Consider the following 24,122-nt stretch of genomic DNA (forward strand, 5'->3'; position numbering starts at 1 on the left):
GAAATCTAGCACCGATGCTGTCTGAGACCATTGTATTGCTCTCTTAAACTCTCATCACTATTGATTGCATAGTATTATATGCAGTACACTATTGATTACTGAATATATACATTGTAATCTAGCTGCTACATCATGTCATTTCTACAGTTTTGGAGATTGCCGCCTACTGTCAAAGAACAATAATATGTTATTTATTTCAAAATATTCTTTAGTTCACATGTGTCAAACTCAATCAATTCCGCCGATTTGAATAAATTCTAAAAAAAAAAAAAAAATTTTTTTTTTTTCATTCTTCATGGAGCCTGTGCCATATCCGCACATCGCATACGCTCCCAACTGTTAGGAAACGTACGTGGCTTACAGCTAGGAATGTCTGCTGAAAGTTCCACAGCTCAGGATTTTAAGCCATGAATTGATGAACTTGCATCTAAGAAGAGCTGTCAGTTTTCTGAGGGCTGTAAATAGGCCAATATGTGGCTAAATAGCATGCAATATTGATGATTGATTGTGTCAAGTGTCTAAGGATTAATGCCAAAATTATCTGGTTTCTAATTTTTGCTTTAAATTACAATTTAGCCAACTAGCTAACGTTAGCTAGCTGCTGATAGCCCACCCCTTTCGTTTCCAATGGTGGCTTGGCATTTCATTACCAATGTAAAGTGTCATAGCTAACACTGGTGCTGCGTCATGATTCCTAAAAAAACAAAACATGTGATATGTTTTGAATGTGCAGAAAGTTTTGAAAAATCCAGGAAAATAAATATTGTGGCTCAATCCAGAATGCCTGAGAGCCTTACTGCATTATAGTTCTTTATAATTGTTTCACCAGGAACCTGAATGTTGTCTTTTCCTTTACAACAATTAAGACATTTCCAACATAAATTGATGCCGAAAAGGCACAGATCGGTGGATAAAAATTCACCAGAATGCAGGAAATTAAGTGTGTGAGATTCAAAAATGTTTGGGGGAGCACCCCCATATACCCCACCTATAATTTGTCCCCCGAAAATGTTGAAGCGAAAACTAGCCATTGTACTTGTTTATATACTTACATGTTTTATATGTTCTTTTTATTTTTCGATTAAAAAGAAGGTAGCCTATGTCAGTCTGGCCCTTAGTGTGATTATCATATCGTAGAGTGGCCCTTTGTGAAAATGAGTTTGACACCTCATGCAATCATTGCTGTGTGTCACTAAAAACTAATTTGATGCAAGCGTCTCTGTACTTGCAATGCGAGCCCTAGCCTGGGTGTTGTCATTTCCACGTTTCCACTGCTGACGGTAACTTTGCTTCAACCACCACTCCGTCTACCTTCTTCTGTTACAAAATACTCTTATCATGAGCCATGAAGGTCAATTGCTATGTGTCTATACATACTCTTTAAATGGTACCCTTAGCCTCAGTGTACAACTGGAGATAACAATCGCCCACTTCACTGTCAACCTTGCAACGAGGATGGCTGCCCACCTAATTACTGTGTGTATATAGACATACAGTAGGCCTATATATCTTTTTTTTTACATTTGCTATTTCCTACTCTACTGCACTGCTGCTGTTGTTCCTTCGGTTCAAATAAAGTGATATCTTACATTATCTTAACTGTCAATCACTTCACCAATGGAGCATCTGTAACCGGTGTATTGACAGTTAATGAATGATTGTCAAAACCTAATCAAATTTAATTATATATAATAGGATAACATGAATGAATCCTTCCTTGCCAGATGTTTCAAATCATTCGCTGTGTGTCTGTGTCTATGTGTGACACACTCACAATGACACAACTTGCTGGACGTTTCCTTCTTGACCTTGGAAAAGGCAGACAAAACAATCTTAAACTCAGGGACCAAGCACTAGATTCTCCAGTTGCAAAAACATGGCCTTCGCCAGAAAGTTTGCTTTATATTTCATGACATTCTAAAGTTAATATTTTATGTGATTTTATATTTTTCAAATCAATCATTACATGTAATACATCTTTTACAAAGTTGCCACTTAGGAACGAACTGTGTACAACCACTTGAACAAACATGAATAAGCTAACAACTACATTATGGTGTTTTCAAATTTATTATAAACCATGTATGAATTCTTTAAACACTGCTTTTAAATACTCAATTGGTGGTTGAAATAATGTGTTACAATCTAATATACAGTTGAAATGAAATATTTAAACCTTTTTCGATAAAGAATTGTGTACACCAAGACCATTTGTTTCATTGTATGAAGCCATTGAACGATATAAAAATAAGAGCGTCAAGTCATTTGCATCCCTTCAAAGATGAAAGTTGTACTTGTGTCATCCCATGGCAAGAACAAGATGTTGATTTCCTTCAAATAAATGACTTGTTTACTTTGAAGACACTTTAAAAGATTGCATCAACCACCTTAGCCACCGACGCGGTGCATAATAATGAATATTTATGAGTTTCGCTCACAAGGTAGAACTGTCTAATTATGAACAGTTCAAATGTTACGAACGGGTCAGGATTTAGCATGAGGGTAACGCTGATGGTTGTTAGTAAATATGCTAAATACAAAATACTTTCACGATGTGTGTGTGTGGTTCTCTGACCTCTGTATCACTAACTTTATTGTCCCTACAAGGCAAAATTCCAGCCATCTGGTATACATCTGGCAAGTTCAAGCTAAATGTTAAGACGCACTGTATTATTTGCAGCTATTACGGTGGCCCACTCTACAGCATGCACATAATTTCACCCTCATTCCCACCCCCATTATGAAAAAGAACCCAGCTTCACATTAAAAATCTGATGCTGTTGAATTAGTTTTTCTTCTTCTTCCTTTTCATTCGAGAGATGGACAAACATTATCTCTTTTCAGAACCTCACACATCACCTCATCACACGTACATTGCAGCGGTGGCAGATGTATGGAGGCATAATTATAAAGAAATTGCTGTTATTTATGTTTCAAAGGCACCGGTTCAAACACGTTTCACAGCAGACTCCTCGCCCTCCCCTCCCCAGCCCAGTCTCCTGCTGTTATTGTTGCTCTGCTGCCAGATATCGTTGCCGCTGCCGTTGTTGTTCCCGCTGCTGTCTGTTCATTGTCGGTTCTCTCTCCGCTCGCAGCGTGCTCCTCTCCACCTTTGTATCCTTCACTTGTATAGACCACATCTCAGAGCCAGCTGTTAATCTACACAACGTGATAAAGTGTAAGAGAGCGGAACAAGAAAATGAAAAATGACCTCATCTCCCGGGGTGGGGTCATTTCTTTACTCGGTCTGAGGGCCACCAAAAGGTGTCCATAAAAGCCCAAGGAGACCCGGGAGCCTGCTGCCAAGCTCTACTAAGTCCACACCAGGGCACAAACTTATATTAGTTGTTTAAAATATACTGCAAGTTCAACCACCAGCAGTGAAGCCAGGGCATCTTGAAGAGCCTGCATGTGTATCTGCTGATGCATCACTGGCCTCTAGTGGTGAGCGCTGATATGAGCGTAATGAATTGTGTAAACAGCAATAATGCTGAAATAGAGGCTCTCAGGCAACACGGGTGAAGTTAACTGTATAAGTAAATGATTTGACACTTGACAGGGCCAGTGTTTATGAAGTGACTTCATATATTGACTCTGTGCTAAGGACTGTTGCCTCTAATGAGGGTAATCACCCCGGCTGAATCCCACTCATTTCCATCAGATAATTGCACATTAGAATCACATGAGATGGGTGAGGGGGGCAGAGAGGGGGGAAACACATTTAGCGATAGGAAATGCTGTCAAAATCAGCATCAGTCTCAGACTGTTGGGGCCATCTTCTCCTGCAATCTGTCGTGGCAGTGGGCGTGGGCGTGTGGCAGAGCTGGAAACTTTCAAATAAACAACTAAACAAATGTCTTCTTCTGTGTATGTGGTTCTACAACCTGAATAATTCATGATCTGATCAAATGCATGTATGCACCGCTACAGGCCAAATACGTCTTTGTGTCAGCAATCTGTAATTATGCTGGTGTGGTGTACTAAAGTGCTAAATTACAGATGTTTCCCACATCAGTCTATGAATCACAGAAGGGTGACCTGGAGATAATTTCAATTGGTGTATGAAGAGAACGCCCAATGAAACAAATGCAACTGAAGACAAACAGCGGTGATTACAGCACAGCAACTTAACATAGGATAGCATTACAGTGATATACCTCTTTCTTCTCATCTTTGAGATATGTTTGTAAGTTCTCATTCCTTCTGTATCGGAGCGTCGTCCCTCACCGCTGGGAATATTTCAATTTCCTTAATGATCCGCTCAGCGATGATGTTGTTGTTTGCTGAGACCATCCTGCGAGACATCAAATCGAACGGTCCGCCTAAATTACAAAACGAAGCCATTATTAAGAAGGGGGTTTTACCCTCTTATTACCTTCTCCTTCATTCACTTTTAATCAAATAATCACAGTTCTGAAAGCAATCACACCGTCGACTTCCAGTAGTATTGCTCCGGCTTCTTTGACAATACTGACAAAAAGAACAAAATCTATATGTATACTTGGCACGCTTTCAAAACGAAGAGTAACATACACATCGGTCATTTCATGCTTTAAAGCTACAGTGCGTAACTTTTTCACACAAATGAATGTCGGTAACATTCAAGCCATTGCCAAATGAGTTGACAAAAAGTTGGAAATAGTACTAGCACCACCCTCTTGAATTACTTTCCAGGAACCCAAGTAAGAAAAAAAAATGTGAAATAAGATAAGCAACAACATAGAGCCACTTCTGCTGTCCAGAGAGTGCATCATCTGAGACAACTTCACCAAACAATGTGGAGGTGTCACTCCTGTACATTTCAAACATTCAGCTGCTGACATGACTGGTAATTAAGTGCTGAACAGATCAGCGCAGCCTAGAAGATTCCATAGTGTTGATGTCCATTATGTACGTGAATGTTTTGGCCTAGAAAGTGACATAATATTAACTCTCATTCTAATGCATGCTGCAATAAGGTCCTGGGAGAATACAATTGGCTGTTTAAATCTTCACCTAAAACACCAAAAATGTGTCTTAAAAGAACTCATACCTTGCTGCATGATGGATTGTTTAATTAGTGGTAAATGCTGCATGTCTCAAGGACTTTACATTATGCCTCCCACTTGCTCACAACCTGAAATGTGACAATAATGGTGATGTGCTGATCATTTAGGTGTCGGAAAACTAAGGTATAGCATTCATAAAAGACAACATCACTCGACCACGATAAACTATCAGGGACTCACTTTCCAGTGTTGTTCTTACTGAAGAGAAACACATTTTGAGACAATGGGTTGTATACATTTTTAAAGTTACATTTAATGTGTATTTTAGTGATTCTCTTGTCTGTGTTGGTAATAAAGCTGAGCCTGCAGTCTAAGCTTTGTTCAGAGACTCGTTCAGGCATAAAGTCCATCACCGCCACGCCTTGCATGAGTTACATTATAGGTGCATTGAAATACCCCAAACCAATTGTGTCTGTCTGAAATTGATCTATAAAGGACAGGATGAGTGCTAAAGTAAATGTGGAAGTAAGCACTACATTCGATCATCTCGAAGCAAGTGAGTCATCTGATATTCATCCAGAAAAACATTGTCATCCAGACTATACAAGCTATTGTATTCACAAGCTGTTCAGCAACAATGAGTAAACAGACCTCTGTTGATGTTAACACATCAGGGTGAGACATCGTGAACAGTTGGAAAGTTTTGTTTGGGAGACGCAGGAGAGCAGTCGTCACCCTGCCTGTTGTCCCTGTCGTGCACTAAATATAAGACGCTCTCTAAAATGTTGGTAGACAGACCGAGGGAAGTGACGGGACAGGAAAAACAAATACATCAGCCCTGCTGTCTCACTGGCAGGTCCGCTATGAATAATTTATCCAGGATGACGGATGTTTTTGGAAGTTTGGTTTGTGAGGATCACAGCTGTGACTGAGGCCTGCCATGGTGCTGCAGTTGCTGAAGGTCATTGGTGCAACTTGAAAGATGAGCAGGAGCTTCTGATAGGTTGTTTCCTGTCAAAGAGTCACTTTTTAACATTGCCACCAACACAAGCCCCTTTAGGGATTTGGGTCTACCACCGTGCTAGCAGATCTGTGAGGTTGAACTAATGCACTGCAATCATTATTGCACAGCAATATTCCAGCATGCTAACGAGCTAAAGTTTAGCAAGTTGTTTAGCATGTTACACACCTTAGGAAGACGTGTTAGAGACATTTGCTGGTGCAATACGGAAAGTAAGGGGCATTACAATTCATCCTGAGGGGAACATGGATGTCCATACAAACTGGCATGGTAAGACAAACAAAGTCAAGGGATTGCCCAAACCATTAAGATTCATTGTTTGGGCCTGTGCAAGATTGTGTGCCAATCATTCTGGTAGAAATGGAACTTTTCTCAGATGTTTTCAAACTTTGGCATTCTGGTGGCGCTAGATGAAAAGTGGAAGGATCACCAAAGTCTGTAGGATTCATCTTCTGGAATCCATAAATATATGTGTCAAATTCCATTATTAGTATTACTATTAAATTAGGGTATAGAAAAAGCACTGTAAAAGTAATTGGAACAAAGAAAAAACACAAAGCCTTATAAAGGTCTGCATATCCTGACACTTCAATCTCCAGGGGGACATATTTAGGATGTAGCAGGAAGGCACAGCCTCACCAGGTTTTCAAAGAACAATGGTTGGTACTTCCTTTAACAGGAGCAAGGACATACAGTCAAAGGACTTGGTTGACTGTGCCATTAATGACTCAATAAAGATTAAAAATTAAAGACAAAGAACCAACAAGATTTGTTGAGTGTGTCTGTGTAAAAGTGGAGCTGACCAAGGTGGACTTTGCTTCCAGCTCCCTGGAAACCATTCAGACACTGGTGATTAGGTCTGAACCCCCCTGCTGCAGACTAACACGGACCATTGGTTTCTGTGGAGGGGGGACGCAGCAGTTTATGACCTGGGTTTGCTCAAGTGAAGTGATTTAAAACCATTTGTTAGTCATCAGCAAACACAAGCTGAAATGACTTAGACTACGTTCCGTGGAGAGCAAAACCAGGGGCTATTTCATAAAGCACGTCAGCCCAGGGGGGGGGGGGGGGGGAGAGGGGCAGTCCACCACTCTGCATGTGCAGCATCCTGCAGCCCTGACTGAAAGCGCAGGGGAAATGCACCAGAGAGTTTTACATGGTGTTAACGGCTGTGAATGCTTTTATCTCTCTATTAAATCACAACGGTAGTAGTCAGTGTGTTTCTTTCCCCGTGTTTTATGGAGTTTTGGAGGCAGATATTGTTTATTTGGTTTCCAGTTTGCCACAAGAGAGACTTTTCTTTTGTGATATTCTTACTTTATAGTGTGTATTAAAGAATAAAAGACAGTTTGTCATTTTTCTAGGTAAAAGAAAAATGAACATGGGCATTTCATTTTTGAATATGGGCATTTATTTATTTATTTTAAAGATTTCGAGAACACCATAAATGCATTTCTTTCTGGACTCGATAGAGAAGCAGTTAAACAGCACAGTAGTTAGTATGTGCTTTTGATGGACATATTTTTGCATTAACTATAGTGCAATCTAGAGATGGTATTGAAATTCATAGAGCTCAATGTTATTATTCAAAACCTGAACATTTATCTTAAATTAATTCAATAATGCTGGATTGAGGTATTCAGTGATACTCCTCTATCTTGTTCTGAATGCAAATTCCAAATATATACATTTATATACTAAAAAATACAACAAAGAAAGCAGGAAGAAGGCTGAAAGTCTAAGTGCTGAATAATGAACAAACCCACTCAGCTGTTCTTCAGAGGTAAGTTAATGCTTTTGGTTCTTAAGGCACAGACTGAGTCGTGACCCGTTATATACAAAAACATTTGGGCGATTAAATAAGTGTTGAGTTGGCGAAGGAGATGATGGAAATGGTTACTAGCCATCTGTGTCGTCCCGGCCGACGGGAAACTCTGTTATCTCCTTGGCGATGCGCTCTGCTATTGCTCTGCTGCTGGCCACGATCAGCCTCCGAGACATGAGATCAAACGCTCCCCCTGGTTCAAAGACAAAACAGCAAGTAACTTTCACTGCAATGAAAGTTGAACATTAGAACATTACTTCTCTTTTCTAAAAAGATGCAATACGCAACTGTTGGGTGTGTCGGAGAAGTGAACATTTGTTAAGGTGGTATTCTCATAAACTGAATTAAAAAAAAATACTTTCCTCACAGGGCAATTGGATCCCTGGAACACTGTGGAAAGTAAGAAAGCTACCTTAAAATGTAATGTTTCAATGTGCAGCAGGGCCAGCAGTTTTGATCACAAACATATTCTAATCCTATGTTTGTTCCACGTGTCTCAAAACATTTACGTTTTTCACGGTGATACAATTATTCAACACAAAGAATACATTGGAGAGGAAATATGTTTTGAAGGCTAACTGTAGGCTATACAAATGTTAATAAATCCCCCTCCCCTATAACTGCATAGTGCACCTATAATGTTGCATGTGGGCACTCTGGTCATGACTGTTATGTTGTAAAGATATATTCATTTTGAGATTCTCATGTGAACAACAAGTACTTTGCTAGTCACAAAGGACAAAACAGTCACATCCTCAGTATACAAGCAGGTAGTGATGATGGAAGCTGTGAATTCAATTCCAAATTTGACACTGCAGGATCAGTTTTTTTAAGCAGGAGAGCTGATCAGTGAGTTAGTGAGAAGCTGCACACCGCTGCTGTTGCCCAAATGTTAGATCACATTTCTCAAATCCCCCCCACTGCTTCCTGTTTCAAGTACAAAGCCACTAGCTGCCCTGCGCCGCGTCTTTGACTGTGTTTCACTGGCATTTATGAGCAGACAGACGGATAAAAACAAACCAACAAACGAGAATTTGTCAAAATAAATAATTCATTGACATTAATAACTTCTGTTGTGCTGTTTGCGCTGAAAGAGATAGCAACCCATCCTCGAAGCTTTGGTCCGTAAAGCAATTTACAACAGAAATATTCCACAAGTCAAACACCATGTTGAGGCACAGGCTTCCTTCATTTCATCCAGTGACTCAGAAGTGACAGAAAGTTAAGCAAGAGCTCACGTTTTTCTTTTCCCTCTCAGTGACTGACCTGAGATGTCCATGATAACTCCTCCAGCTTCAGTAACGATCACTGCCCCTCCAGCCATGTCCCAGCAGTGGATGCCCATGTGGTAGTAAGCATCAGCTGATCCACACGCCACCAGACACATGTTGACCGCCGCGCTGCCCGAGGAGCGGATACTGTGGAGGGGAAATGGGAATATCTCTGCTATGCATTTCACCACACATGTGACACACTGTTAACCTCTGGATGTTTTGAATAAAACTTTAATGTGGGTTTGTGAACGTTTAAAGTTATAGTGTGAAGGATTGCACGTTTACCCATGTACAGGGATGGTGAGGATGGTCTTGACGTTGGCCAAAATGGTTTTGAATTGCTCGGGATCCTTCTTGAAGCCCATTCCTGTCAGCACCATGGACTGGCTTATGTCTTAGATGAAAAACACAATTTTTTAAAATAATAGATCTGAAAAGGTACAACTAGTGAGGTGTTGCTGTGTTAATTTCAAGAAACACATAAAATCAATCAATAAATCAGCCTACTACCACCTAAAAAACATATCAAGAATTAAAGGGCTTATGTCTCAGCAAGATTTAGAAAAACTTGTCCATGCATTTATCTTTAGTAGACTTGACTACTGTAACAGTGTCCTTGCTGGCCTTCCAAAAAAATCAATCAGACAGCTTCAGCTAATTCAGAACGCTGCTGCTCGAGTCCTCACTAGGACCAAAAAGGTGGATCACATTACCCCAGTTCTGAGGTCTTTACATTGGCTTCCAGTCACTCAAAGAATTGATTTCAAAATTCTGATGTTGGTTTATAAAGCACTAAATGGTTTAGGTCCAAAATACATTACTGATATGCTGATAAGTTATGAACCGTCCAGAGCCCTTTGGTCGTCTGGGACAGGTCTACTTACAGTCCCTAGAGTTAGGACTAAACGAGGAGAAGCAGCTTTTAGTTTTTATGCACCAACAATCTGGAACAAACTCCCAGAGAACTTGAGGTCTGCTGCAACTCTCAGTTCTTTTAAATCGAGTCTGAAGACTTTTTTGTTTCCTTTTTAACTTGCAATTTTCATTTTATTTGCTTCTTTTATTATGTTTTTAAATCGAGTTTTAATTTTTATTTTATTTTTATTTGCTTCTTTTATTCGCTTTTAAATGTTTTATAATGTGTTTTATGTATTCTAATCTTGCCCCTGTAAAGCACTTTGAGTGGCCTTGTGTCTGAATTGTGCTATATAAATAAACTTGCCTTGCCTTGCCTTGCCTTACTGCTTCCACCTGGTGGATTTTCAAAGAACTGCAACACTCAAGTCTGATGCATATATTAATATTATACCTTGTTGACCAGACACTTTGATAGGGGCTCCATTGCAGAACGCTCCTTTCCCTTTCCGTGCCGTGTACATTTTGTCCTCGATGCAGCTGTAGACGATCCCAAACTCTATCTGAGATCCAAGGAGCAACATAGAAAACAGAGGCAGTGATAAATGTGATGTGGGCGGAGGGCTAAGAATAGACCAGCAGCAAAACTCCTGTTCTACTCGTCAGGAATTCACTGGGTTATTGGGGCATTTACTGTGTTAATGTCTCTTTTAATCAACATGTTACAGTGTCTAAGAAATAGGTGATTCACGATCAAATAAAACATACCTCCTTCTTCACGGTGAAGCCAATTGATACAGAAACAAACGGGAATCTGCGCAAAAGAAAAATACAATATAAAACATTGATTTAATGAACTCTCTCTAGGTTTAGGCTCAGAGGAATCACTTTACATTATCAGTTCAGTTTCATCTACGTTGTCTAATTATCCCTGACAGAGGAGGACAATCCAAGAGGGAACGTAATTAAAAGATAAAAATAGTTAAGGAGTGACAAAGATAAAAACAAATCCAGCGCTGTATCATGTCTCTCTCAATGCCTTTATACAGTATTTCAGTGCAGGCAGTACCTGTGTACAAAGTTGGTGGTTCCATCAATGGGGTCGATGATCCAAGTGGGATTGTCAGTTAGGATGCTGGGAGCCCCGGCTGCTACCGACTCCTCACCTATGAAGCTTCAAAATAAAATACAAAATAAGCAAATAGCTATTCTTATGCACTGCTACATCAACTGTATACAGTACTTTAAAAGACACTTGATTGACACTTGATACAGCATACTGTTCCAGCTAAGCTTTATTTTCAGATCTCTATCAAAGTCATGTGTTCTGTGTTTACTTTTTCCAATTTCAAAAGTTCACGTTCTGAAATGATTCGGATATTTGACAGGCTGATTTTTAGTCAAGTTCTAAACCAAATTAGAACTGCTTCTTCATGCAACAAAATATTCAGTGTTTCCCCCTCCATAATGTATTTCAGGTAGTGTAGAGAGATAAGGCTTGGCAGTCGCATTAAGCTCTTCATATGTTGATTAGATTGTATTTAGATGCTTAATTTTCGGGGTCTAGTTGTTTTGTTTTTATTTTTTTCAGTGGCTCATGCCATCAGTGTTTGTGTAGCATGGTAGACTAGACATACATTTTTCTTAAAAAAAAATGTTCACAGGCAAAAGCAGTGTTTCCCCTACCATTGTACAGGCCTGGCGGGGCCGCCAGGCCAACGGGACCCCCCGCCAGGCCAACAGCAGCCTAACTTTAAAAAAAAATAATAATAAAAAAAAAAAAATTATTATCAATTTTTCATTGATTCCGTAATAATAATATGCGAGCGTCTGCGCGGCACTGTCGGTCTACCCCTCGTGTGCGCCTGTCTTTACAACCTCTCGTCTGATCATCCCATCAGCTGATCTGTGTGTCTGCGTGTGTGTATGTGTGTCTGCGCGCGGCGCGATGCGCGTGTGTATTCGGTGCGGGTGCGCACTTGTTAAAACACGGAAGCCAATGAGCAGGAGCATGACTAGCAAGCAAACGTTGAACTAGTGGCGAAAATAAAACCAGCGCCTGCTCTATGGAGATACTAAGGACTCAGTAACAGGGACGTTGAACAGGAAAAAGTTCTGCGCAAAGTTTAGAAAGTTAAAATCGCTACGTCGCCGTGGCAACACAACCAATCTGTATCAACAGCTGAGACAGCGCTGAAAAAAACGGCATGCACTCGTTTCAGTAAGTTTACAAAAGTGCCACACTGCTACTGCCTTTGACATTCTTCTCAGAAAAGCATTCATTTATTTTCAAGGGACATATTAATTTATTTATTGTTTTAACTGTCAAGTTATCTTGAAAACAGCAGGCTATTGTAGGCCTACAAGCTTTATGTTTTTGTATTTTCAATGCTACTTTATTTGTATGTTTTAAATTGAGAAATAGGCTAGATGAAATATAATGGTCGGAATAGGGAATTTGCCTTATGTAGCACACATGTTGATAGGCTAATCATGATGTGTAGCCTATGTTAATTCATTTATTTTCAACAAGGCTATTTGCATTAAAAAAAAATAAAGAACATTTTTCAATAGGCTAGCTTCAAGGTGAGGTGATTCAGATTATTCCAGAAATGAGTCTAAACAGGACCTGTCTATATTAGATCTTAGTGTTTATTGTTTTTTTTATTGAAATCCATGTGTTTTTCTTCAATAGTTTACGTGGCTTGTGTCTCCAAATTATTACAGAAAATAGTTATAGGCAGGGCATATGTTGTTTACAGAGCACAGAATTAATCAGATTTCACCTCAAAGTGCACCAGATTGATGCATTTAACTTTAAAAAGGATAAGGTTTCTTCTGCAGGGGCATGCCCCCAGACCCCCCTAGAATGTCCATTCTCACCCAGCAGGATCTAAAAATCCTGTGAGAAACACCACATGTACAAACGTACTGAATGTGAAAGCATAACCCTATGCCCTCATTTTTAACAGGCTGTCAAAAGAGGCTCATCCCAAATGGGGTTCGTTTTGGTCAATTTCTTCTAGAAATGTGGTACGCACGCGGCACGCATACTCTTTATCAGCTCTTACCACCGGGCCTAAAAAAAATTCTAGGGGAAACACTGAAAAGGGTTTTCATTTTTGGGGAGTTCCTCAGTCGGGTCATGTTGTTAGGTCATAGGGTGTCATATTGTGTAAGGACTGTGAAGCACACAGAGACCAATAGCTCTTTGTCATATTGCTACATTTATTAAACTGATCATACACCAGTAGGCTACCTGTGTGTGGGGAACTTGTCCCGGATGGAGGAGATAATGAGCTGTTCCACTTTCTGGTCCGTCTCGGTCACCAGGTCAACCGGTGAGCTCTTCTGCATGACGGCGATGTCCTTCTGCAGCGCCGCGCGGATCATCTGGCAGAGACGCAACATGGAGAGTTCTATGGATGGCTGACTACATCTGCTGCTTTAATTAGCCCGGCGTGTTGTGTGTTATGGTTACATATTGTTGGCAGTGACAGGTCAGAGATGCTTAGCTGTGAGCTCCAAAACGCCTGCGTTTTAACTTTTCCATACTCACATTAACATTAAAAAATGGTAAACCACAAAAACAATTATATACTTAAAGTCACGCTCACTATAGGCCTAAATTGTGTCTACAATAGGCTATATAACCAAATCTCCGGCTCCCTCCAACAAATCACCATATAAAAAAGCAGATAGGTCATCTCACAAGAGAATCTATAAAAGACAACATTTCTCCAGCTTCTAACAGCCAGGCCTATATGAAACGAGTATCAAAAAGCTCTGCCGTGTTGAGGGGAAACTGCATTTTTAACACATCCTCAAGATTAGACAAAAGTAGACACAATTAATGCGAAACTCCCGCCTTCAATCCAGACATTCAAACCTCACATCTGCAATATGTTCCATGAGGGCAAAAGCAGTTTAATATGTCAAACTCTCCCCCTTTAAAGCTATGCCTTTCAGATCATCTGTTGCTGTGCTATGTTTGAAAATTGTCTGCATCATCATTCCCCCTGTGAGTAACTAAGTCTGGCACACAGACACAAGTTGAGCTATTGTTTTTCTTTATTTCCAGTCCATGCCAAAAAAAAAAAAAAAATGCCATACTACGTAGGCTACTAGCACTTACTAACCTTGCCAGCCTCTTTGGTGATCTCTACACCGTGATCCATACACTCCTGCCAAGGATCACTCATCTTGATGGTGAGGAGTATCACAGATAAGTTACTGATTGTAACTGTAGGTTTCTGTTGAGAAAGTGACACTGTGAGGGTTAATTCACATAGACAGGACAGCAGTTTTCCTTTTACTGTGTGGTACAAGTGATGTGGTAGCCTACTGGCTGGAAATAAACAGGTGATTTAAAGGTGCTGTGAGAGAAATGTTTATTTTAGCTGACTTCCTGTCAGTGACTGCAGTAGCACTTTAGCAGTTCCCACCATGGACCTATAAACAAAGGTCCGCTCCCTCGTCCCTACGTCACAACATTATTGCACTGCGGTCTTCAAGCAGCGAGTTATCTAGCATCATTCCCATCATGCCAGGGACACAAAAATCACCCTTTCACCGTTTTAACGAGGTAATTCAACCCACCTCCGTGCGACACTCACGATCGTATATTGTATGCACACCAATCAGTTAAACCGGATCAACCCCATGGTTACGTGACAGCCATTTAGCCAATGAGAGCGGCGCCTTCAAACCCATTCATTTTTTGGCCAATGAAAGGGAGAGTTTGCTTTAAGTCCCACCCACATAGCTTAAACACTCACAACACTGAGTACTGTCTGTGCTGCAAGCTCCGTGTGTGGAGGTTGGTTGAACTAGCTTGTAGCTCATTTAAACTATTCATATTGTAGCATTTATGGAGTTATAACCTGCCGGGCAAACCTGTCAATGTTACGTTTGTTGCAATATATAGTGTTGATGTTTCCTCCTTTAAAAGCTAACTAGCATAAGGAGCTGATACAGCTATATGTAGCCTACTTATTTACCAGCTAGTAGCCTACGCTACTGTGAATGTGAATAACCCCTCATTGTGTCACTTTCTGCTGTCCAACAGTGGCCTAAAGTTTCAATCCGTATCTGTGATATTACTCCTCACCATCAACATGAGTGACCCTTGGCAGGAGTGTATGGATCACTGTGTGGAAGTCACCAAACAGGCTGGCAAGGTTAGTAAGTACTAGAAAGTAGATATATTTTTTTAATGCCATGGTCTGGAAATCACTTTATTTTGGGTTGGAGAAACAAGATGAAACAGTATGTTAACTTGTGTCTATATCCCAGCTGTAGTAGGCTACTTGCAGGTGAATGATGCAAACAACATTCAAACATAGAACAATAACGAATGATTTCCCCACTTTCCATTAGGCTGCTTGTTGTGAATAAGATAAAAAAAGAAACTTCAACTAGAAATGTAGACACAGACTGAGCAAGACTTGTGTTTACTGCAAAGGGACAAAAATAAGAGTAGAAATTGTAATTGTGTTTATGTGTATGTTTCAATAACGTACGGAAAGTTAAAACGCCTGGTTTTTGGAGCTCACAGTTAAGCATCTCTGACCCGTCACTGCCAACAATATGTAACCGTAACACACAACACGTCGGGCTAATTAAAGCAGCAGATGTAGTCAGCCATCCATAGAACTCTCCATGTTGCGTCTCTGCCAGATGATCCGCGCGGCGCTGCAGAAGGACATCGCCGTCATGCAGAAGAGCTCACCGGTTGACCTGGTGACCGAGACGGACCAGAAAGTGGAACAGCTCATTATCTCCTCCATCCGGGACAAGTTCCCCACACACAGGTACTGGATGAGCATATGTGGTGTATGATCTGTTTTGTAAAATGATGATGTATTATTATTAGGATTAACCATGCTACACAATGACTGATGTCATGAGTCACACAAAAAAACTAAATAAAACGACAAGACCGCACAAATAAAGCTTCTCGATGCTAAAATAATTTTGAAATATGAAGTTGAAATATGAAGTTCTTAATGCTATTGCCAAGCCGTCTCCACACTACCTCAAATACATTATGTAGGGGAAAACACAATATTTTGTTCATCATTTTTGTTGCAAAAGCAGTCAACATAAATTTACTTTGACTGAAAATCCAAAAATCAGCCTGTCAAATATGAGTAAATAAGTAGAATGTAAAAACACACATTTTCTCCAGGATGCTGAAATGCCTTGAATTGGAAAAGATAACACTGAAAACATGGCCACAGTGTCTTCATATCGCAGAATAGACTCTAATATAGAAGTTAAAGTAAACACAACAAGTACATAAGCGGTGTCAAGTACAGTGTTGTTAATTATACAGTTGCTGTAACGCTGCATAAGAATAACTATTTGCTTATTTTGTATTTTATTTTGAAGCTTCATAGGTGAGGAGTCGGTAGCGGCCGGGGCTCCCAGCATCCTAACTGACAATCCCACTTGGATCATCGACCCCATTGATGGAACCACCAACTTTGTTCACAGGTACTGCCTGCACTGAAATACTGTATAAAGGCATTGAGAGAGACATGATACAGCGCTGGATTTGTTTTTATCTTTGTCACTTCTTAACTATTTTTATCTTTTAATTACGTTCCCTCTTGGATTGTCCTCCTCTGTCAGGGATAATTAGACAACGCAGATGAAACTGAACTGATAATGTAAAGTGATTCCTCTGAGCCTAAACCTAGAGAGAGTTCATTAAATCAATGTTTTATATTGTATTTTTCTTTTGTGCAGATTCCCGTTTGTTTCTGTATCAATTGGCTTCACCGTGAAGAAGGAGGTATGTTTTATTTGATCGTGAATCACCTATTTCTTAGACACTGTAACATGTTGATTAAAAGAGACATTAACACAGTAAATGCCCCAATAACCCAGTGAATTCATGACGGGTAGAACAGGAGTGTTGCTGCTGGTCTATTCTTAAGGTGCGAACACACTAGGCACTTTACACGCGTACAGACGCGTATGAAATCCGCCCCTTTTCCATAGGGAACCATTGGTTTACGCGCGTACATGGCGCGTAAATGCGTCACTCGCGCTAAAGCAACATTTTCACTCGCGCTAAAGCAACATGTTTACGCGCGTATTACGTGCGTATATATTACGCGCGTATAGCTACGCGAGGAGTTCAAAAAATTGAACTTTTGTTGCTCCTACGCAGCCGCGTTGGCCAATCAGCGTTGAGCTTGACCCGCGACGTCACATACATTGGCAGGGTCGGAGAACAGTGTACTGTACACAGAGGCTGATGATGAGAGACACCGAGGAGAAAAATGTATTGCGGGCGGCCGGTGCTGTATGAAGCCGCTCGGGGTTAGAACACGTGGGGAAAGTAAACCAGGAGAATGGACTTCCTGGTTAATTCAATGTGCGGCTGTGCTTTAGCCGATAAACAAAGTTAGCGCCGTATAGCATTAGTTAACTCACCCTGTTGTGTGCGGGCAGCTAGCGCCTCATATTATGAACCCAAACATGACGACTGTCCGCGGGACTTTCACGACAAGTAGAGCGAAGCGAAGCACCGGTGTTGATCTACGCCAGCCACGGTCCCTTGTCACAGCCAGGTAGGGTAATTTTGGCTACTTGCCTTTATGTTGTGCCGCCGTGCACCGATGCTGCTGTAACTGTGTTTGTTATGTAGCTGCCGTGAATATGCAATGCTGTTTTAATGCTAGGCTATTTGTGCTGTTCAGTTTGTCTTTTGGCACAGTTGTTGGCCGTGTTGTTGTTGTTTTTGTGCGGACATGCACGCTGTTGTGTCGGGTCTGATCAGCCATGGTTGATAAGGGAAATACAATATCGGGAGGGAGACTAGGCACGTTACGCGCGTATAACCATTTTTGACACAAAATGATCAAGCAACATTTTAGCTGCGTTACGCACGTAAATCTTACGCGTGTAAAATGCCTAGTGTGTTCGCACCTTTAGCCCTCCGCCCACATCACATTTATCACTGCCTCTGTTTTCTATGTTGCTCCTTGGATCTCAGATAGAGTTTGGGATCGTCTACAGCTGCATCGAGGACAAAATGTACACGGCACGGAAAGGGAAAGGAGCGTTCTGCAATGGAGCCCCTATCAAAGTGTCTGGTCAACAAGGTATAATATTAATATATGCATCAGACTTGAGTGTTGCAGTTTTTTGGAAATCCACCAGGTGGAGCCAGTAACCAGGCAGGACCTCAGAGACAGTAGTTTTTCAGATTTTTTCAGATGTGAAATTTAAGGAATGTTTGTGTTTTTCATCCAAGACATAAGCCAGTCTATGGTGCTGACAGAAATGAACTTCAAGAAGGATGCTGAGCAATTCAAAACAATGTTGGCCAACGTCAAGACCATCCTCACCATCCCTGTACATGGGTAAATACACACTTGTGCACAAGTTGCAATCCTTCACATTTCTGCCCTTGTTCATTTGGTGACTCCTGTCACTTTATACAGCTCTAATAGGCTGATACCAATGTATATCAAAAACACTACCACTTGATTACGTTGGTGCATTATTTCCTGTGAATTCAGTGTGCGGGTGAGGGCAGTTTTAAATTTGCAATCATGTCAAAGATTTTCTTTCTCATCTTAAAGATGTCTCCCAAACCTGAAGTGATGTCATGACCTATACTTAAGGAATATAACTTTAAACATCCACAAACACACATCACACTTTTATTCAAGCATCCAGAGGTTAACAGTGTAACATTCCATTTCCCCTCCACAGTATCCGCTCCCCGGGCAGCGCGGCGGTCAACATGTGTCTGGTGGCGTGTGGATCAGCTGATGCTTACTACCACATGGGCATCCACTGCTGGGACATGGCTGGAGGGGCAGTGATCGTTACTGAAGCTGGAGGAGTCATCATGGACATATCAGGTGAGTCACTGAGGGAGGAAAAAAAAGTGAGCTCTTGCTTAACTTTCTGTCACTTCTGAGTCACTGGATGAAATGAAGGAAGCCTGTGCCTCAACATGGTGTTTGACTTTACAGACCAAAGCAGCGATGATGGGCTCCTATCTCTTTCAGTGCAAACAACACAACAGAAGTTATTAATGTCAAGGAATTATTTATTGTTACTAATTCTTGTTGTTGGTTTGTTTTTATCCGTCTGTCTGCTCATAAATGCCAGTGAAACACAGTCAAAGACGCGGCGCAGGGCAGCTAGTGGCTTTGTACTTGAAACAGGAAGCAGTGGGGGGGGATTTGAGAAATTTGACCTAACATTTGGGCAACATCTCCAGTGTGCAGCTTCTCACTAACTCACTGATAAGCTCTCTTGATTAAAAAACTGATCCCACATAGTGTCAAATGACCAACTTGACCACATGCAGCATTAAAAAAGAGAAGTGATGTTCAACTTTTATTGCAGTAAAAGTTCCTTCCTGTTTTGTCTTTGAACCAGGGGGAGCGTTTGATCTCATGTCTCGGAGGCTGATCGTGGCCAGCAGCAGAGCAATAGCAGAGCGCATCGCCAAGGAGATAACAGAGTTTCCCGTCGGCCGGGACGACACAGATGGCTAGCAACCATTTCCATCATCTCCTTCGCCAACTCAACACTTATTCAAGCGCCCAAATGTTTTTGTATTTAACGGGTCACGACTCAGTCTGTGCCTTAAGAACCAAAAGCATTAACTTACCTCTGAAGAACAGCTGAGTGGGTTTGTTCATTATTCAGCACTTAGAATTCCAGCTCTCTTCCTGCTTATTTTTGTGGAATCATTGTTGTATTTCTTCACTTAACCATTAAGCCTGTTTGTCCTTAAACTCACTTGGTTTTAACGGAATTTGTTTTTAATCAGACGTGTTCTATCTATATTTATTCATCTGAACAAGATCAAGGAATATCACTGATGCAATTCATTCATTTTAGTATACAATTTTTCATGTTTTGACCAACAATATTGAGCGATATGAATATCTATACCACGTATAGTTTGCACCAAACGCTGTGTACATGTAACTACTGTACTGCATTATTGCTTCTGTATCAAGTCCAGACTGAAATTCTTGAAAAAGTGTTTAAATGTCTAATAATGTTAAGGATTGTTTTGTAAGGATGTAAGCCAATATATAAAAGCACTATAAATGTCACCTGCTTGTTCCCAGCCTTTCTCCGACACACACGGTATTGGCATATAATTAAATCCCTGCAGAAACAGGTGTCTGCATGCATCCACATGTTGGCTATACTTGTAAACTGAAAAGCACTAAACCCTAAGTATGAAAAGTTAATTGTCATGACTTGTTCCCTCTGGATACATAAAGAAATCATCCACAACACTTAATAACAATGACATTGAGAACCCAATAGACATAGAAATATGCACCTAAATTGTTACGTCACTAACATAACATGATTAAGCTTCACTATGAGAAAATCAAAGCAGTTATACCAGCTCATAAATTCAGAACAATTTTCAAACAAGGCTCCTAAAAACCTTTGTCACATCATATTAGTGGTCTGAAAATGCCCATATTCGCTTTTTTTTATCTAGAAATATTACAAGATGTCTTCTCTCCTTTTATAAAAAACTATAAAGTGAGATTATGACATTAAAAGGGATCTCTTGTTGCAAGCTGGAAACCAAATAAACAGAAACTGCCTCCGAAACGGCATAAAACACGGGGAAAGAAACACACTGACTGCTACTGTTGTGATTTAATAGAGAGATAAAAGCATTCACACCATGTAAAACTCTCTGGTGCATTTCCCCTGCGCTTTCAGTCAGGGCTGCAGGATGCTGCACATGCAGGCTGTGTCTTGATTCAGGGGTTGCACCCTACGTAGGCTGCATTTGAAGACCGATTGCGCCATAGCGGCGCGCAAAGGCTGTCCCGTTTGCAAGGCTCCTTGCAAGGCTCCTCATATGCGGCCGAGAAATGCAGCCTTCGTTTCACGGTTTTGAAGGCTGCATCAGATGTATCCTTCGTGGCCCAACATATCCCAAGATTCATTGCGTTTTTTTCAGAGATGGCATAAAATAAAATAAAAAATAACAAAACAGCAACGTGTTGCTCCATCTTCTTAACTTTTATCTTCCTTTCTTTTTTTCTTGTACTTTTTTTTTCTTTTCGTCTGGTAGGCAACTTATTTTTCTTTTTTCCTCCATTACAGGGCTGTCTCATGGACCTATAAAGAAATGGACAGCGGACTGAAAACCGTTGGAACGTTGAAGCCATTCATTCCTATGAAAGCTGCTCATTGGCGCAGGGCGACCATACAGGAAGTATTCCTGGCTTCGGCTTCCGCGTTACACGGTGCCAACACGCCCCTAAAGCGTGACGCGCAGTGTACGTTTCACTGACGTTCTTGGATGAAGAAAGCAGTGTAACCGAGTGTAACCCATGCCTCCTCCTCCCGCGAAAACAAACTGAAAGACGTTGAAAGCCGTTGGGCTAATAAAACGCTTGAGGTGGCGTTTTTAAATGAGAAAACTTCAGTTTTATTAGTACATGGTCTAAAGATAAGTATGAGCCTATGATTGATATCCAGAAACAATTTGCGGAGACACAATCTTGTTCGCCGCTTGTATTGTGTGGACGGGGAAATCTGCCTCTGGGCTCCATGGAAAATAAGCTCCCATTCACAGCATGCAGTACCAATGGGTTGGCCACTAGTCCATGCTGGCTGCTCGGAGAAGGCAGCATCCTGGGGGCCTGGGCTGTCTCCGTTGGCAGCAATCAGGGTTGCTAGGCAGCACAGGAGCGGCGAGTCGTCACGCAAGGTAACGGCTTGTTACGTAAACCGGAAATGCTCGTAAACCGAGACCTGCGGAGACCGTCCCGTTTAACAAGGCTTGTTGGCCTTAAAACCGGCCTTAAAATCGGCCTTCATAGGCTATAGCCTTCATAGACCGCGAGACCACGTCCTACCAAGGAGGCGGTCTCTGTAATGGGATACAGCCGCAGAGTGGTGGACTGCCCCCCCCCCCCCCCCCCCCCCCTGGGCTGACGTGCTTTATGAAACAGCCCCTGGTTTTGCTCTCCACGGAACGTAGTCTAAGTCATTTCAGCTTGTGTTTGCTGATGACTAACAAATGGTTTTAAATCACTTCACTTGAACAAACCCAGGTCATAAACTGCTGCGTCCCCCCTCCACAGAAACCAATGGTCCGTGTTAGTCTGCAGCAGGGGGGTTCAGACCTAATCACCAGTGTCTGAATGGTTTCCAGGGAGCTGGAAGCAAAGTCCACCTTGGTCAGCTCCACTTTTACACAGACATACTCAACACATCTTGTTGGTCCATCATCTTTAATTTATAATCTTTATTGAGTCGTTAATGGCACAGTCAACCAAGTCCTTTGACTGTATGTCCTTGCTCCCGTTAAAGGAAGTACCAACCATTGTTCTTTGAAAACCTGGTGAGGCTGTGCCTTCCTGCTACATCCTAAATATGTCCCCCTGGAGATTGAAGTGTCAGGATATGCAGACCTTTATAAGGCTTTGTGATTTTTCTTTGTTCCAATTACTTTGGTCAGTTTTTGTGATCTGACTTTGGTTTGCTCTAGCATGCCTTGCCTTTATTGAAGCCAAAATAGCAATGGCAGAGGGTCAACAAAAGTGATGACCCATCAAAAGTCTCAATGAGTTTAAAGTCTCTAAACGATGTTAAAAAGTGACCCTTTGACAGGAAACAACCTATCAGAACAGAAGCTCCCTGCTCATCTTTCAAGTTGCACTAATGACCTTCAGCAACTGCAGCACCATGGCAGGCCTCAGCCACACCTGTGATCCTCACAAACCAAACTTCCAAAACATCCGTCATCCTGGATAAATTATTCATAGCGGACCTGCCAGTGAGACAGCAGGGCTGATGTATTTGTTTTTCCTGTCCTGCCACTTCCTTCGGTCTGTCTGTCTACCAACATTTTAGAGAGCGTCTTATATTTAGTGCACAACAGCGACAACACTGCTCTCCTGCGCCTCATCCTGTCCTTCATAGAGCAATAAAAGACAGCTAAAACCGGTTTTGGGGATTTCAACACATATAGAGCCTTGTGCAAGGTGTGGAGGTGATGCACTTCATGTCTGTACCAGTCTTTGCTCATCTCTTTTAACACAGTCACAGGAATCCCTCAAATACACATTCAATTCTGCTCCTGAGTCACTGAGTTCACCATAGTGAAGTGTTGTTGCCTTTTATGAATGACACCTTTTTTACACACATACTGTACATGAGCAATACATCACCATTATAGTCACTAATTAAACAATCTGTATTGGCGTGAAGCAAGGTATGAGTTCCTACTAGGCAAAATGTTGGTGTTTTAGGAGGAATATTTAAAGAACAGCCCATTGCATTCCCCCAGGACCAAAGTGCAGCATGCATTGGATACACTTTTTATCATAAAATACATTTACACATCTAGATCCTTGTATCTTCAGTGTATACTTTCCTTCAGTTCATGAGGATATTACCAAGACTTTATCCAGCTTTCAGCAGACGCATTTAAAAGCATGCATGCATGCACACATACTTCCTCTACTGATTCTAGGGGGACCAGTCAAAGTATTTTCCGCTAGTGGAATACAATGAAAGCACATGAAGGGAAAGCTCAATAGCTGTGGAGCTGTCAGGAAATATAAAACCAACAGGAGCTGTGTGTGTGTGTGTGTGTGTGTGTGTGTGTGTGTGTGTGTGTGTGTGTGTGTGTGTGTGTGTGTGTGTGTGTGTGTGTGTGTGTGTGTGTGTGTGTGTGTGTGTGTGTGTGTGTGTGTGTGTGTGTGGGTGGTACCAGTTCCCATATTAAAACCAAGTAAAGAGCTGGAATGTACACTTATTTCTGCCCAGCAAAAAAACATATTCTCCTCAGGAAATATTTTGTATGAGTGATAGGTTTATGCACTCTGACATCAAAACTGTGTGTGAGGAATTCTCTTGGCTGCACTGGTTCGTTCAGCATTTCATTTCCAGTCATTTCAGCTGAATGAATGTACCTTAGGAAATGTACAGAAGTGACACATCCACATTGTTACAGTGAGTCATCTCAGTAGGATTACGAGGATTCTCAAAACTTTTCCTCTTACCCATCCGACTATAGGTACACTCGCCGGACAGCAAAAGTGGCTTCATGTTGATGCAAGTCTGATATTCCACAATCTTTTCTTTTCTTGCTTGGGTTGCTGTGAAGTAATTCAAGAGGGTGGTGC

General features: G+C 41.3%; 2 protein-coding genes across 2 annotated transcripts; one reads left to right on the top strand and one right to left on the bottom strand.

The window, feature by feature from the left end:
• Window positions 1-7,500: 7,500 nt before the first annotated feature.
• LOC307267463 (inositol monophosphatase 1-like) lies at window positions 7,501-14,592 on the bottom strand. The gene is made up of 9 exons (XM_080049788.1): window positions 14,563-14,592; window positions 14,103-14,216; window positions 13,223-13,356; window positions 11,033-11,137; window positions 10,732-10,777; window positions 10,418-10,526; window positions 9,394-9,502; window positions 9,101-9,252; window positions 7,501-8,027 (listed from the first exon to the last, which is right to left on the bottom strand). The coding sequence occupies exons 2-9, from the start codon at window positions 14,163-14,165 to the stop codon at window positions 7,909-7,911; spliced, it is 837 nt and encodes a 278-aa protein (XP_079905914.1). The 5' UTR covers window positions 14,166-14,216; window positions 14,563-14,592; the 3' UTR covers window positions 7,501-7,908.
• Window positions 14,593-14,742: 150 nt separating this feature from the next.
• On the top strand, window positions 14,743-20,054 carry LOC307267924 (inositol monophosphatase 1-like). The gene is made up of 9 exons (XM_080050404.1): window positions 14,743-14,782; window positions 15,032-15,143; window positions 15,643-15,776; window positions 16,357-16,461; window positions 16,717-16,762; window positions 17,972-18,080; window positions 18,233-18,341; window positions 18,697-18,848; window positions 19,375-20,054. The coding sequence occupies exons 2-9, from the start codon at window positions 15,081-15,083 to the stop codon at window positions 19,491-19,493; spliced, it is 837 nt and encodes a 278-aa protein (XP_079906530.1). The 5' UTR covers window positions 14,743-14,782; window positions 15,032-15,080; the 3' UTR covers window positions 19,494-20,054.
• The last annotated feature ends 4,068 nt before the right edge of the window (window positions 20,055-24,122 follow it).

Source organism: Ammodytes marinus (assembly GCF_949987685.1).
Source record: "Ammodytes marinus genome assembly, chromosome: 21".
Lineage (NCBI taxonomy): Eukaryota > Metazoa > Chordata > Actinopteri > Uranoscopiformes > Ammodytidae > Ammodytes > Ammodytes marinus.